The sequence below is a fragment of the Rhinoraja longicauda genome, chromosome 18, assembly GCF_053455715.1.
Source record: "Rhinoraja longicauda isolate Sanriku21f chromosome 18, sRhiLon1.1, whole genome shotgun sequence".
NCBI lineage: Eukaryota > Metazoa > Chordata > Chondrichthyes > Rajiformes > Arhynchobatidae > Rhinoraja > Rhinoraja longicauda.
In genome coordinates this window covers 36,978,333-36,995,388 of record NC_135970.1, presented here as the reverse complement: position 1 = coordinate 36,995,388, position 17,056 = coordinate 36,978,333, and the positions used below count along the sequence as shown (strand labels likewise).

The following is a 17,056-nucleotide window of genomic DNA, read 5'->3' as shown; positions in this document are numbered from 1 at the left end:
ACCGGGCTTTAAACCTCCCCTGTTTCAGGAACAGTTTCTTCCCAGCTGTTATCAGGCAATTAAAGTACCCTCTCACCAATTAGAGAGCGGTCCTGACCTCCCATCTACCTCACTGGAGACCCTCGGACTATCTTTAATCGGATTTTACTGGACTTGCACTAATGTTATACCCCTTTATAGACAATAGGTGCAGGAGGAGGACATTCGGCCCTTCGAGCCAGCACCGCCATTCAATGTGATCATGGCTGATCATTCACAATCAGTACCCCGTTCCTGCCTTCTCCCCATACCCCCTGACTCCGCTATCCTTAAGAGCTCTATCTAGCTCTCTCTTGAATGCCTTCAGAGAATTGGCCTCCACTGCCTTCTGAGGCAGAGAATTCCACAGATTCACAACTCTCTGACTGAAAAAGTTTTTCCTCGTCTCAGTTCTAAATGGCCTACCCCTTATTCTTAAACTGTGGCCCCTTGTTCTGGACTCCCCCAACATTGGGAACATGTTTCCTGCCTCTAACGTGTCCAACCCCTTAATAATCTTATACGTTTCGATAAGATCCCCTCTCATCCTTCTTTATCCTGTATCTGTACACTGGTGGCAGCCTAATTGTAATCATGTATAGTCGGGATCATGTATGACGGGAGAGCAGCCAGCAAAAATGCTTTTCACTGTACCTCGGTTATGTGACAATAACAACCTAAACAACACAGCGTCTAATTCACATAAGATTAGCTCGTCTCTGATCCTTTTTTAGCCATTGCCTCAGCTCATTGCCCATTCTCAGCTTCACAAAGCTAAAGCTTAGGGCAGCACGGTGGCGCAGCGGGTAACCTGACCTTTGGTGCTGTCTGTGTGCAATTTGCATGTTCTCCCTGGGACTGTGTGGGTTTCTTTTGGGTGCTCCGGTCTCCTCCCACATCCCAAAGACGTGTAGGTTTTAAGGTTGATTGGCCCTCTGTAAATTCTAACACTAACCCTGGTGTGCAGGGAGTATCTTAGAGTCATAGTCATACGGCACAGAAACAGGCCCTTCGGCCCAACTTGCCCACACTGACCAACATGCCCCATCTACACCAGTCCCACCTGCCTGTGTTTGGTCTTGTTCCCTCTCGATCTATCCTATCCATGCACCTATCCAAATGCCTCTTAAACGGGCGAGAGTCCCTGCCTCAACTACTTCCACAGGCAGCTTGTTCCATACACCCACCACTCTTTGTGTAAAGAAGTTTCCCCTCAGGTTCCTTCACCACTCAATCTTTCCCCCTCACCTTAAAGTGGCTGAGCTCATGACTCCTGCACAACAGTTCAGATCTAGTTTCAGGAAGAGCAACATAACAGTTGGGTCCTAATGTCAGTTCAGATGCAAGGAGCATTTGGCCTTACCTTTGTTTGTTCCAAGGGCGAAACCAACGTAATTCCCTGTAGTTGCCTGTGTTAGCCATCATCATCTTTGGTCTTATTAACAAAATTTTCCTATAACATTAACAGCAACAGAATTATTATTCATCTTCTTTACGATTGAAAAAAAACACAAACACATCAAGTGGCACAGCGATAGCGATGTTGCCTCGCCTCGCCAGAGACCCAGGTTCAATCCCGACCACGGGATGCTGTCTAAAACGGAGTTGGTACGTTCTCCCCGTGACTGCGTGGGTTTTCTCCGAGATCTTCGGTTTCCACCCACGCTCCAAAGAGGTACAGGTTTGTAGGTTAATCGGCTTGGTATAAATGTAAAATTGTCGTGTGTGTGTGTGTGTGTGTGTGTGTGTGTGTGTGTGTGTGTGTGTGTGTGTGTGTGTGTGTGTGTGTGTGTGTGTGTGTGTGTGTGTGTGGATGTGTGTGGATGTGTGTGTGTGTGTGTGTGTGTGTGTGTGGATTGCTTGTCGGTGCGGACACAGAGGGCCGAAGGGCCCGTTACCACGCTGTATCTCTAAACTAAACTAAAATAAAAATCAGTAAAAACAATCCGGACAATAGACCAGTGATGCCCAAACCTGGAGGCTGAGGGTGGCCTGGCAAGGAGAGGGACGATGGTTGGTGGGATGATCCAATGGAGGCGACGGCTACAATGGGACTGTGTGGCCACCTGCAGCTGGGACTTTGAAAATGCGGCAAAAACCTGGCAGAGTACATTTTGAAATGGCGTGCACTACTGGGCTGGCCTTCAGAAGTTCAGAATACAACTTCAGAGGACAACAAAATGGCCTCCAATTCCGATGGGACCCATTATAGACAACTTCATGCCACCAACAGTGCTTTGGCGGGACTGTCATATGTTGAAAGACTGGAGTGACTAGGCTTGTATACACTGGAATTTAGAAGGATCTTATCGAAGCGTATAAGATTATTAAGGGGTTGGACACGTTAGAGGCAGGAAACATGTTCCCAATGTTGGGGAAGTCCAGAACAAGGGGCCACAGTTTAAGAATAAGGGGTAGGCCATTTAGAACTGAGATGAGGAAAAACTTTTTCAGTCAGAGAGTTGTGAATTTGTGGAATTCTCTGCCTCAGAAGGCAGTGGAGGCCAATTCTCTGAATGCATTCAAGAGAGAGCTAGATAGAGCTCTTAAGGATAGCGGAGTCAGGGGGTATGGGGAGAAGGCAGTAATGGGGTACTGATTTAGAATGATCAGCCATGATCACATTGAATGGCGGTGCTGGCTCGAAGGGCCGAATGGCCTTCTCCTGCACCTATTGTCTATAACCATATAACAATTACAGCACGGAAACAGGCCCGTTCGGCCCTACCAGTCCACACCGACCACTTTCTCTGACCTAGTCTCATCTACCTGCACTCAGACCATAACCCTCCAATCCCCTCCCATCCATATACCTATCCAATTTACTCTTAAATAATAAAATCGAGCCTGCCTCCACCACTTCCACCGGAAGCTCATTCCACACAGCCACCACTCTCTGAGTAAAGAGGTTACCCCTCTTGTTACCCCTAAACTTTTGTCCCTTAATTCTGAAGTTATGTCCCCTTGTTGGAATCTTCCCCACTCTCAAAGGGAAAAGCCTACCCACGTCAACTCTGTCCGTCCCTCTTAAAAATTTTAAAACCTCTATCAAGTCCCCCCTCAACCTTCTACGCTCCAAAGAATAAAGACCCAACCTGTTCAACCTCTCTCTGTAGCTTAAATGCTGAAACCCAGGCAACATTCTAGTAAATCTCCTCTGTACCCTCTCCATTTTGTCGACATCCTTCCTATAATTTGGCGACCAGAACTGCACACCATACTCCAGATTCGGCCTCACCAATGCCCTGTACAATTTCAACATTACATCCCAACTTCTATATTCGATGCTCTGATTTATGAAGCATACCAAACGCCTTCTTTACCACCCTATCCACATGAGATTCCACCTTCAGGGAACAATGCACAGTTATTCCCAGATCCCTCTGTTCCACTGCATTCCTCAATTCCCTACCATTTACCCTGTACGTCCTATTTTGATTTGTCCTACCAAAATGCAGCACCTCACACTTATCAGCATTAAACTCCATCTGCCATCTTTCAGCCCACCCTTCCAAAAGGCCCAAGTCTCTCTGTAGACTTTGAAAATCGACTTCATTATTAACTGCACCACCTATTGTCTATTGTCTATTGTCCTGAATCAGAACCCACTCTCCGATATAAAGTGCGTTTCTAAAGTACAAAGAGTTTGGATAATATCATTCCATTTTGAGATGTTAGTCAGGCCACATTTAGTAGACTATTTCTTTCACCATGTTATTGGAAAGATGTTGTCACGCTTGAAAGGGCTCGGAGCAGATACCCCTGCACCTATTGTCCATTGTCTATTGACCAGGATGTTGCCAGGACTGGAGGGACTGAACTAAAGGGAGAGGTTGAGAAGGCTGGGACTCTATTCCTTGCAGCGTGGGAGGATGAGGGGTGATCTTATAGAGGTGTACAAAATCATGAGAGGAATAGGTCGGGTACACACACTTAGAATATTATGTTCAGTTTTGGGCACGATGTGAAAGGGAAGATGTTGTCAAGCTTGAAAGGGTGCAGAGAATGATAAAGATAAAAAGGTTGTACAGGTACACCATCGTTTTTCCGGCACCCTTGGTTCCAGAGATTGGCCGGATTATCCATTTTACACAGAGGTCACGTAATAATAATTCAACAATACACCTCTGACCCACTAATTATACCCCTCCCGTGTCTCTAAAGCACCAGGCACTGCTAGAAACCCAAATGAAGAACTAACAATGATCAAAGAAGTCAACAATGAACTCTTTCACGATGGAGGCACACGTCTCAAAAGAGCGCGCGCACCACACGCAATGCTCTCGTAATTTTGTCCGGATTAAAGGAGGCGCCGGACCATCAACGGCCGGAAAAATCAGTGGTGGACCTGGACAACGTTCACCAAAACCATGAGAACATCTAACACAAACCAAAGCAGTAAAGTTCCAACTTACCTGTTGAGAAAGATCACCCTGCAGTTGTAGAGGGAACCTCTGTGCATGACTGGCCTGCAGTGCAAGAAAAAGATGGAGAGCTTCAACCAATGACTCACGAACCTTATCTTATTCAACCAATCTTTTTAACAAATTGTTTTTTTAATCTCTTAGCAGTAGGGATGGCAGTAATGTGGCTAAATTAATGGGCGGCACAGTGGCACAGCGGTAGAGTTGCTGCCTTTCAGCACCAGAGAGCCAGGTTTGATCCCGACGACGGGCGCTGTCTGTGTGGAGTTTGTACGTTCTCCCCGTGGCCACGTGGGTTTTCTTCGGTTGCTCCAGTTTCCTCCAGTCCACACTCCAAGGACGTATAGATTTGTAGGTCATTGGCTTTGTTAAAATTGTACATTACTAGCGAGTAGGACACTCCTAGTGTACGGGGTGATCACTAGTGGGACGGACTCGGTGGGCCGTAGGGACTGTTTCCACGCTGGACCTCTCAGGTTTAAAGCATTAGCGCCCAGCGACAAGGAGTACAAAATGCACCATTAAAAATCAAATAAATCTGAAAATAAGATCTTGGATCGGAAATGCTGGCCAGGAAACTATTGGACTGTCTGAAAGTTAGAACAAAAGATTGCCAGTTTAAAAAAATGCCAACTCTGTTCACCTCTCTCGAACAGAAACTGACTCCTATCAGGATTTTCAGATTTCATTCTTTAGACTTTAGAGATACAGCTCAGATTAACTCAGGTGGGTCAGGCAGCATCTCTGACGAAAAAGGATGGGTGAGGCATCTTCAGACTGTCCCGACCCAAAACGTCACCCATCCTTTTTCTCCAGAGATGCTTCAGTTACTCCAACACTTTGTGTCTGTCTTTGGTATAAACCAGCATCTGCAGTTCCTTGTTTGTACTTTTTGTCTTCATCTGAGATGCTGCCTGAGCTAATCCAGCACTCTGTGTCTTCAGTCGCAGTGAATCCAATTTACTTATTTAAAAATACCATTTGATTTATTTCCATACATGCTTTAACATAATTGTGAAATAATATCCGCAATAGAATAACATTGAATGTGCACACACAAAATGCTGGAGTAACTCAGCGGGTCAGGCAGCATCTCAGGAGAGAAGGAATGGGTGACGGTTCGGGTCGAGACCCTTCTTCCCTGAACTAAACTAACGTCACCCATTCCTTCTCTCCTGAGGTGCTGCCTGACCCACTGAGTTACTCCAGCATTTTGTGTCTACAATAGACAAGAGACAATAGGTGCAGGAGGAGGCCATTCGCCCCTTCGAGCCAGCACCGCCATTCAATGTGATCATGGCTGACCATTCTCAATCAGTACCCCGTTCCTGCCTTCTCCCCATACCCCCTGACTCCGCTATCCTTAAGTGCTCTATCTAGCTCTCTCTTGAATGCATTCAGAGAATTGGCCTCCACTACCTTCTGAGGCAGAGAATTCCACAGATTCACAACTCTCCGACTGAAAAAGTTTTTCCTCATCTCAGTTCTAAATGGCCTACCCCTTATTCTTAAACTGTGGCCCCTTGTTCTAGACTCCCCCAACATTGGGAACATGTTTTCTGCCTTTAACGTGTCCAACCCCTTAATAATCTTATATGTTTCGATAAGATCTCCTCTCATCCTTCTAAATTCCAGTGTATACAAGCCTAGTCGCTCCAGTCTTTCAACATATGATAGTCCCGCCATTCCGGGAATTAACCTAGTAAACCTACGCTGCACGCCCTCCATAGCAAAAATATCCTTCCTCAAATTTGGAGACCAAAACTGCACACAGTACTCCAGGTGCGGTCTCACTAGGGGCCTGTACAACTGCAGAAGGACCTCTTTGCTCCTATACTCAACTCCTCTTGTTATGAAGGCCAACATTCCATTGGCTTTCTTCACTGCCTGCTGTACCTACATGCTTCCTTTCAGTGACTGATGCACTAAGACACCAGATCTCGTTGTACGTCCCCTGTTCCTAACTTGACACCATTCAGATAATACTCTGCCTTCCTATTCTTACCACCAAAGTGGATAACCTCACACTTATCCACATTAAACTGCATCTGCCATGCATCCGCCCACTCACACAACCTGTCCAAGTCACCCTGCAACCTCATAGCATCTTCCTCACAGTTCACACTACCACCCAGCTTTGTATCATCTGCAAATTTGCTAATGGTACTTTTAATCCCTTCATGATCCCTCCCCGATCCGTGACCATATCACCCCCGTCCTTTACAAGCTCCACTGGCTCCCCATCCCCCAGAGAATCCAGTACAAAATCCTCCTCATGACCTACAAAGCCCTCCATAACCTGGCCCCATCCTACCTGACTGACCTCCTCCACAGACACACTCCCACCTGCACCCTCCGCTCTGCTGCTGCCAACCTCCTGTCCCCCCCATCCGGACCAAACTCAGATCCTGGGGGGACAGGGCTTTCTCCATCTCTGCTCCCACCCTCTGGAACTCACTACCTCAAACCGTCAGAGACTCCTCCTCACTCACCACATTCAAAACATCACTGAAGTCTCACCTGTTCAGCACTGCCTTCAACCACTGAAGGTCACCTCACCCTCTGTCTCCTTTTTCTGTTTGTTTACTTATTTATCTATTTATTTTCTTCTCTATGTTCTAGAAATCCCTGTAAAGCGTCTTTGAGTGTTTGAAAAGCGCTATATAAATGTAATGCATTATTATTATTATTATTCATCCAAGTCATTAATGTATATTGTAAATAGCTGCGGTCCCAGCAACGAGCCTTGCGGTACCCCACTAGTTACTGCCTGCCATTCCGAAAGGGACCCATTTATCCCCACTCTTTGCATTCTGTCCGTCAACCAATTTTCTATCCATGTCAGTACCCTACCTCCAATACCATGTGCTCTAATTCTGCCCACTAATCTCCTATGTGGAACCTTGTCAAAGGCTTTCTGAAAGTCAAGGTACACCACATCCACCGGCTCTCCCCTGTCAATTTTCCTGGTTACATCCTCAAAGAATTCCAGAAGATTAGTCAAGCAATTTCGTCTTTTATAATTGACTCCAGCATCTTCCCCACCACTGATGTCAGACTAACTGGTCTATAATTTCCCGTTTTCTCTCTCCCTCCTTTCATAAAAAGTGGGACAACATTAGCTACCCTCCAATCCACAGGAACTGATCCTGAATCTATAGAACATTGGAAAATGATCACCAATGCACCCACAATTTCTAGCGCCACCTCCTTAAGTACTCTGGGATGCAGACCATCAGGCCCTAGGGATTTATCAGCCTTCAGTCCCATCAGTCTACCCAACACCATTTCCTGCCTAATGTGGATTTCCTTCAGTTCCTCCGTCACCCTAGGATCTCTGCCCACTAGAACATCTGGGAGATTACTTGTATCTTCCTTAGTGAAGACAGATCCAAAGTACTGGTTCAACTCGTCTGCCATTTCCTTGTTTCCCATAATAAATTCCCCCGTTTCTGTCTTCAAGGGACCCACATTTGCCTTGACTATTTTTTTCCTCTTTACATACCTAAAAAAGCTTTTGCTATCCTCCTTTATATTATTGGCTAGTTTACCCTCGTACCTCATCTTTTCTCCCCGTATTGCCTTCTTAGTTATCTTCTGTTGCTCTTTAAAAGAGTCCCAATCCTCTGGCTTCCCACTCTTCTTTGCTTTGTTGTACTTCTGCTCTTTTATTTTTATGCTGTCCTTGACTTCCCTTGTCAGCCACGGGTGTCTCTTACTCCCCTTGGAATCTTTCCTCCTCTTTGGGATAAATTGATCCTGCAACTTCTGCATTATTCCCAGGAATACCTGCCATTGCTGTTCCACCGTCTTCCCTGCGAGGGCCTCCTTCCAGTCAATTCTGGCCAGCTCCTGCCTCATGCCTCTGTAATCCCCTTTGCTATACTGTAATACTGACACTTCCGATTTTCCCTTCTCCCTCTCAATTTGTAGAGTAAAACTTATCATATTGTGATCACTGCATCCTAATGGCTCTTTTACCTCGAGTCCCCTTATCAGATCAGGTTCATTACACAACACTAAATCCAGAATTGCCTTCTCCGTAGTAGGCTCCAGTACAAGCTGTTCTAAGAATCCATCTCGGAGACACTCCACAAACTCTTTCCTGGGGTCCATTACCAACCTGATTTTCCCAGTCTACCTGCATGTTGAAATCTCCCATAACCACCGTAGCATTACTTTTGCGACATGCCAATTTTAGCTCCTCATTCAACTTGCACCCTATGTCGAGGCTACTGTTTGGGGGCCTGTGGATAACTCTCATTAGGGTCTTTTTACCCTTACAATTCCTCATTTCTACCCCATACTGATTCTACATCTCCTGATTCTATGTCACCCCTTGCAAGGGAGTGAATATCATTCCTCATCAACATTCCTCGATTTAAACCAGCATCTGCAGTTATTTTCCTACACAACATTGCATGTGTGGCCCAGGTTACTATTTCAAGCATCGAAACTCTCATGTGTAAAATTACATGCTTAGTTTAGAATAACATTTACGTTTCTGCATTTCATCCACTCACATGCCTACATCACAAATGATGTCTTCAGTAGTTGGAGAGGCCAAGAGTTCTGCCAGCATTTGGAAGGCGTGCAGCACAGTGTCAGATTCCAGGTAGTGATCGGCACAGCCATATCCACTGAAAGAAGAGGACGGAGAATGAATAAGTTTATTGGCCAAGTATGTGCATATACAAGGAATGTGCCTTGGTGCTCCGCTCACAAATGACAACACAAACCTACAGTTAACAATTAAGAATAAAGCATAACCACATCAAAACAATAAGGATACAACATTAACGTCTAAACATGTGGGTGAAAATAAACCAGGGCAAAAAAAGAGACTGCAGACTTTGGTTATTGAGTAGAACTACCACTCATGGGAAAAAAAATATTTTTATGTCTGATGAAACAGATGCCAACATAAGACCATTCAATAAGCCCATCAATTTGCGGGCTACACCTTTCCCTGATCATTATTTTAGTTTTAGAGATACAGCGCGGAAACAGGCCCTTCGGCCCACCGGGTCCGCGCCGACCAGCGATCCCCGCACACTAACACTACAGACCGTACCTACAGACACTAGGGACAATTTTACATTATACCAAGCCGATTAACCTACAAACCTGCACGTACAGACAGCACCCGTAGTCGGGCTAGAACCCAGGTCTCTGGCACTGTGAGGCAGCAACTCTACGGCTGCGCCACCGTGCCGCTTGGTTCCCTTTAATTTGTCCTTATGCATATCTTTCATTCATTTGTTCTATGTTCCTTTTCATACCTCTCGTTTCCCTCTTCCCTGACTCTCAGTCTGAAAAAAAGGCCTCGACCCGAAACGTCACCTATTCCTTTTCTGCAGAGATGCTGCCTGACCCGCTTGAGTTACCCCAGCATTTTGTGTCTAATGCTGCTCCAAGGAATCAATGTTTTGAAAGCTGTCCTTGTGAGGGATTCTCACAATATTTTCAGCGATGTCAGTGACTGCAGCGGACGCTGGATAAAGGACCGATTTTAAGATGGCGGCAGAGCGGATCAGTGTCGCCATGACAACGGGCCTTTAAGGCCAAGGTAAGCCTGCACTCGTAAGAACTTCGAAACTTTATTGGCGTCAGAAACAAGGCAACTGTATGCGTACTGCCTCGGTGAAGTCTACTATATTACATGACAATCATTGCACTTGTGTATCTATATACGATTGTGTTTATGACCAATATAGATAAACTCATCCATACCGGATTTGCAAAAGAAAGAATTTCACTGGACAATAAAGTACATATCATTATCATCATGAAGACCAATCAAAGGGCAACTTGCAAAAGCTTTTTTATAGGTTCATAAGTGATAGGAGCAGAATTATGCCATTCGGCCCATCGAGACTACTCAGCCATTTGATCATGGCTGATCTATCTTTCCCTCTCAACCCCATTCTCCTGCTGTCTCTCTGTAACCTTTGACACCCGTGCTTAATAAGAAGGTTAGAATCATATCATTCAGCATGGAATTAGACCCTCAGCTCAGCATGTCTGTGCTAATAATGAAGAACTCATTTTCAGGTACCCGAAACGTCACCTAGCCATGTTCTCCAGAGATGCTGCCTGACCCGCTGAGTTACTTCAACACTCTGTGAAACGTCACCTATCCATGTTCTCCAGAGATGCTGCCTGACCCGCTGAGTTACTCCAGCACTTTGTGTCTAGAGCGTTTTTCAATGCCCTGTTGTAGTCGAGAAGCCGTGTAGTTCCCTTCACTCCATCTTTACCTACCAGATTTCAAGTTCAGGTCCAAGTCTGTATCTTGCCCCTTTTGACTTCGCTATCTCAATGCCTGTGTGTTTTTAAAATGAAAGTATTTTATTGAAAAATGAAAACATAGCAGTTCTTAAATGTTGACAAGCACAAAACATGGATATGTTATTGAAAGCTATGATGTAGGAGACATTTGTGATTAAAAAACAATTACAATCAAATGATTAGTCCACTCAAGATAAACCAAGGCAAAGTCTGGCTTTACCTCCAGACCGTGGACTGTGCATTCACTTTTCCATAATCACAGAAAACAGAAACATTAGAGACAATGGGAAATACACAAAATCCGAGGAGTAACTCAGCAGGTCAGGCAGCATCTCTGGAGAAAAGGAATAGGTGCCATTTCGGGTCGAGACCCTTCTTCAGACCGAGAGTCAGGGGAAAGGGAAAAGAGGGATCTCATGGGATATGGAAAAATTCAGATGTGCTCCTTTGTATTTAAAGCAGAAAAAAAAAAGAATGTATGTAGCTTAACTCTGTTGTTTGCTAATATAATCTTGTTCAGGAGGTTGGGCTGTGTGTGTGTGTGTGTGAGAGATTGTGTTTGTGTGAGATTGTGTGTGTGTGTGTGTGTGTGTGTGTGTGTGTGTGTGTGTGTGTGTGTGTGTGTGTGTGTGTGTGTGTGTGTGTGTGTGTGTGTGTGTGTGTGTGTGTGTGTGAGATAGTGTGTGTGTGAGGTTGTGTGTGTGTGAAGTTGTGTGTGTGTGTGATTGTGTGTGTGTGTGAGATTGTGTGAGATTGTGTGTGTGTGTGTGAGATTGTGTGTGTGTGTGTGTGGTTGTGTGTGTGTGTGTGTGTGTGTGTGTGTGAGATTGTGTGTGTGTGAGGTTGTGTGTGTATGTGTGTGTAAGATGGAGATTCTACAGGCATTTGATCAGAAATAAGACATTTGAAAAGAAAGTTAAGATGTCCCGGTTGCCAAACACTTTTAACTCCCCCTCCCATCCTTTCTGTCCTGGGCCTCCTCCACTGTCAGTGAGGCCACACGCAAATTGGAGGAACAGCACCTCATATTTCACTTGGGCAGTTTAGAATCCAGCAGTATGAATATTGATTTCTGGAACACACTGTTTCTGAAAATGTTGTCGAGCTAACAAGGGCGCAGAAAGGATTTAGGAGCATGTTGCCGGGACTCAAAGGCCTGAGCTACAGGGAGAGGTCGAGCAGGCTAGGACTTTATTCCTTGGAGTGCAGGAGGATGAGGGGTGATCTTATAGAGGTGTACAAATTCATGAGAGGAATAGATCAGGTAAATGTACAGTCGCTTACACAGAGTAGGGGAAATCGAGAACCAGAGGACATAGGTTTACGTTGAGGGGGGAAAAGATTTAATAGGAACCCGAGGGGCAATTTTGTTTTTACACAAAGGGTGGTGGGTGTTTGGAACGAGCTGCCAGAGGAAGTAGTTGAGGCAGATACCATCACAACTTTTGAGAAACATTTAGACCAGTGCATATGTAGGAAAGAACTGTAGATGCTGGTTTAAACCAAAGATGCACACAAAAAGCTGGAGTAACTCAGCGGGACAGGCAGCATCTCTGGAGAGAAAGAATGAGTGACTTTTCAGGTCGAGACCCTTCTTTAGACCGGTTAGGAATGTACCCTGGACCAGTACATGGATAGGATAGGTTTAGAGGGATATAGGCCAAACGCGGACAAGTGGGATCAATGTCGATGGGGTATGATGGTCAGTTTGGGCAAGTTGGGCCGAAAGGCCTGTTTTCACACTGTGTTTCACTATTAGAAACATAAATTGTAAATTTGAGAATCCAGTAAGGGAAGGGAATTGTGAGTTCATGAATATCCTGAAATAACTATAATCCAAAACTAAACTGGAGAAAAATCAATAAATGGATTTATGAGTATTTTGTTCAAAATGTTTCCGATTGAAATGATAAGCAGGCACAAAGTGGTTATTTATAATGTTATCGAGACTTTTCATTAAAACTTACTTTTCAAAATTCTGTGTACTGAAAATGATACAAAGAACACCGATATGTCCCAGTGTAGTTTCTATACAATGAAGCAACCTTATTTTAAGCAAATAAATTGTACATTTCAGAATCCAGCCAGGTGTTCGTTCACAAGTAACCAGATTCATTTATAGAGTAATATATAAAGGATGGGAGGGGGAGTTAAAAGTGTTTGGCAACCGGGATATCTTATCTTTCTTTTCCAATGTCTTATTTCTGATCAAATGCCTGTAGAATCTCCATCACACACACACATACAGCCCAACCTCCTGAACAAGATTATATTATCAAACAACAGAGTTAAGCTACATTCACTTTTTTTTCTGCTTTAAATACAAAGGAGCTCATCTGAATTTTTCCAATATCCCATGAGATCTCTCGTTTCCCTTTCCCCTGACTCTGGGTCTGAAGAAGGGTCTCGACCCGAAACGGCCCCCGTACAGTGTGGAAACAGGCCCTTTGGCCCAACATGCCCCAACTATACTAGTCCAACCAGCCTGCATTTGGCCCATATCCCTCTAAACCTGTCCTATCCATGTGCCTGTCTAAATCCTTCTTAAATGTTGAGATAGTCCCAGACTCAACTACCTCCTCTGGCAGCTTGTTCCATACACCCACCACCCTTTGTGTGATAAAGTTACCCCTCATTAAATCTTTTTCCCTTCACCTTAAAACTATGTCCTCTGGTCCTCCATTCACCTACTTTGGGCAAGAGACCCTGTGCATCTATCTACCCAATCTATTCCTCTTATGATTCTGTACACGGGTTTGATTTAAATATATATATATATTTTAAAATCTCATTTATTATAATATAAAATAATAGTAATATAAAATTATAGTCCAAAACTAAACTGAGGGAGGGGGGCAATCAATAAATGTATTAATACGAATTATGTTTAAAAAATGTTTCCGATTGAAACGATACACTGGTCGAGAGAGTGGATACAATGTTATCAAGACTTTTTTTTCCATGAAAACTTACTTTTCAAAATTCTTTGAAGGTTCCCCTCAAAGTCTAAAGCCCACTGGTTCAGAGCACAAGTCGCCAGTGTCACTTTGCGACCCAGCATTGTGGAGGCGAATGGTTTATCTTGTTACTGCTGGGACGATGAGCAATAAAAGGCTGAGCTGAGATCTGAACAAAACGCTGCGAGTTGCAGCTCCTGCAACATGTCGCTTCCCACACCCACTCCCACTCCCCTTCCGGGTCAGTCTCACCTCCCCACTCTGCAGCAAATTATCATATGCTGAACACAACCGCCCAGGCAATCTCTCCTTGCAATGTTCCCATTAAATACTTCCCCTTGCCACGGATTTTAAAAGCCTGCCTGGGTATAGTGTGTGTGTGTATTTGTGTGTGTGTGTATTTGTGTGTGTGTGTATTTGTGTGTATATTTGTGTGTGTGTGTATTTGTGTGTGTATTTGTGTGTGTGTATTTGTGTGTGTGTATTTGTGTGTGTATTTGTGTGTGTATTTGTGTGTGTGTATTTGTGTGTGTATTTGTGTGTGTATTTGTGTGTGTATTTGTGTGTGTGTATTTGTGTGTGTATTTGTGTGTGTATTTGTGTGTGTATTTGTGTGTGTATTTGTGTGTGTATTTGTGTGTGTGTATTTGTGTGTGTATTTGTGTGTGTGTATTTGTGTGTGTATTTGTGTGTGTACATTTGTGTGTGTGTGCATTTGTGTGTATTTATGTGTGCATTTGTGTGTGTGTGTGCATTTGTGTGTGTATTTGTGTGTGTGTGTGTATTTGTGTGTGTATTTGTGTGTGTGTATTTGTGTGTGTGCATTTGTGTGTGTACATTTGTGTGTGTGTGCATTTGTGTGTATTTATGTGTGCATTTGTGTGTGTGTGTGCATTTGTGTGTGTATTTGTGTGTGTGTGTATTTGTGTGTGTATTTGTGTGTGTGTATTTGTGTGTGTGCATTTGTGTGTGTGTGTATTTGTGTGTGTATTTGTGTGTGCATTTGTGTGTGTGTGTGCATTTGTGTGTGTATTTGTGTGTGCGTGTGCATTTGTGTGTATTTATGTGTGCATTTGTGTGTGTGTGTGTATTTGTGTGTGCATTTGTGTGTGTGCATTTGTGTGTATTTATGTGTGCATTTGTGTGTATTTGTTTGTGCATTTGTGTGTATTTGTGTGTGCATTTGTGTGTGCGTGTGTGTATTTGTGTGTGCATTTGTGTGTGTGTTTGTGTGCAATTCCTGTTATTAATCCACGAAGCTCCAGCTTTCACCCGCGTGTTTGTTTTGTATCCTCGTCATTGCGTCCTCCCTGCCCTCTCTCTGACTGATCTCGTTCATTTACCAGGTATCACAAAATGCTGGAGTAACTCAGCGGGTCAGGCAGCATCATTTACCACATCCACGTTGTTCAGTAACCTGATCCTAACCTCACCCCCACCCCCACCTTCCACTCCCACCCTCACCCCCCACCTCCACCCCCCCCACCTCCCACCTCCACCCCATCCTCACCCCATCCCCAACTCCCACCCCATCCTCACCCTCACCCCTACCTCCACCCCCACCCTCACCCCCACTCCCACCCCCTCACCCCCATCCCCACCCTCACCCCTACTCCCATCCCCACCCCCATCCCCACACTAACTCCCACCCCCACCGGTGCTCCGGTTTCCTCCAAAGATATGCAAAGTTTGTAGGTTAAATAGCTTATGTAAAATTATAAATTGTCCCTGGTGTGTAGGATAGTGATCGCTGGTCAGAGCGGACTCGGTGGGCCGAAGGGCCTATTTCCACACTGTATCTCCACTGTCTAAAAGTCTAAAGATAATGGCCCTCATCAAAGTACCTGGCTTCATCGACTAAATTGTCCCATTTTTTTCTCCCTGTCCTCATGATAATAACTACCTCTCAGTTTCCAATCCTCAATGACACATATTATTATGGACTGAAAGCTGAGACCATAATTTAATTATTTCCTGTTGACATTTGACATGAACAGCTGAACAATGAATGCCCTCAGTAAATGAGGACTCATTGTTAAACAGCCAGCTGATTGAAACACTGCAGTTCTGTTTTCATAAAATGATTCCTGGCCTTTTCTGAGGATAGACGCAAAATGCCGGAGTAACTCAGCGGTACAGGAAGCATCTCTGGAGAGAAGGGATGGGTGACATTTCGTGTCGAGGCCCTTCGTCAGACTGAGATTCAGGGGAGGGGGAGACGATAGATATGGTGGGGTATGGTGTGAAAACAACAGATCAAAGCAGACAATGGTCAAGGAAATGTGGAATGGTGCATTGTTAGATGAGGGGAAGGTGACAGTGAGGCATACAATTTCCCAGGTTCACAAGTTATAGGAGCAGAATTAGGCCATTCGGCCCATCATGTCCACTCCACCATTCAATCATGGCTGATCTCTGCCTCCTAACCCCATTTTCCTGCCTTCTCCCCATAACCCTTGTTACCATGATCGCATTGAATGGCGGTGCTGGCTCGAAGGGCTGAATGGCCTACTCCTGCACCTATTGTCTATTGTCTATTGTCTAATCAGTAAAATATTAGTAAAACTAATCAGGAGGACATTGAAACTAGTCAGAGAAATAGGGAGGGGGGGGGGGGACAGAGAGAGAGGGAAAGCAAGGGTTACTTAGAGTTAGAGTGTTCGACCCATATCCCTCTGGGCCTTTCAAGTCCATGCATCTGTCCAAATGCTGGAGTAACTCAGCGGGTCAGGCACATATCAAGGGAGAACCTGCAACCTCCACACTGACAGCGCTGCAGCTCAGGGTCAATGCCAGATCTCAGATGCTGTGAGGCAGCAGCTCTACCAGCTGCACCACCACAGCTGCCCGTTCTTACCTGAACGCCCAAACGCATGCCTCAGTATTTGAACTTCATCTTCTCGAGTCTGCGATTCATTAATGCTTGAGACTATAGTCGTGGCTTTTTCCTTTTTTGACGTTGTTTATTTCAGGAATAGGTAAATGCTGGATAAAAGAACCTAGAGTCGGAATAGCACCGCAGCGGGAGAGTTGCTGCCTTGCAGCGCCAGAGACCCGGGTTCGATCCTGGCTACAGGTGCTGTCTGTACGGAGTTTATCTATATACTAAAACTCTTGTTTGTTATCTTGTTTGTGACTGAACTTCAGCCAAAACGGTACACGATAGCGCGACAATTTTAGGCCCACCTTACTCACCATTGTCACTTTAGTGATAATGCAAGTAGTTTTATTGAAATCGGTCTTATATTTTTAAGGTTATTCACATTTTAAAGTTTAAAAGGAGGGGAGGGAAGGAGGGGGGAAGGAGGGGGGAGTGGGGGAGAAGGGAGAGGGGAGGGGAGGAGGGGGGGAGGACAGGGTGCTGCA

General features: G+C 44.8%; 1 protein-coding gene across 2 annotated transcripts in view; it reads right to left on the bottom strand.

Moving 5' to 3' along the window:
- Positions 1-13,901, bottom strand: part of nadsyn1 (NAD synthetase 1) — a 55,572-nt gene extending 41,671 nt beyond the window's left edge. Inside the window, exons 1-5 of one of the 2 annotated variants that reach the window (XM_078415525.1) lie at positions 13,707-13,901; positions 10,707-10,767; positions 8,966-9,082; positions 4,434-4,487; positions 1,382-1,471 (exon numbers count right to left, since the gene is read on the bottom strand). In XM_078415525.1, the coding sequence (XP_078271651.1) occupies positions 1,382-1,471; positions 4,434-4,487; positions 8,966-9,082; positions 10,707-10,767; positions 13,707-13,794 (410 nt within the window). In that variant the 5' untranslated portion in view covers positions 13,795-13,901. The remainder of the gene's footprint in view (positions 1-1,381; positions 1,472-4,433; positions 4,488-8,965; positions 9,083-10,706; positions 10,768-13,706) is intronic. The other variant, XM_078415527.1, reaches the window with a different exon arrangement.
- Positions 13,902-17,056: the final 3,155 nt, after the last annotated feature.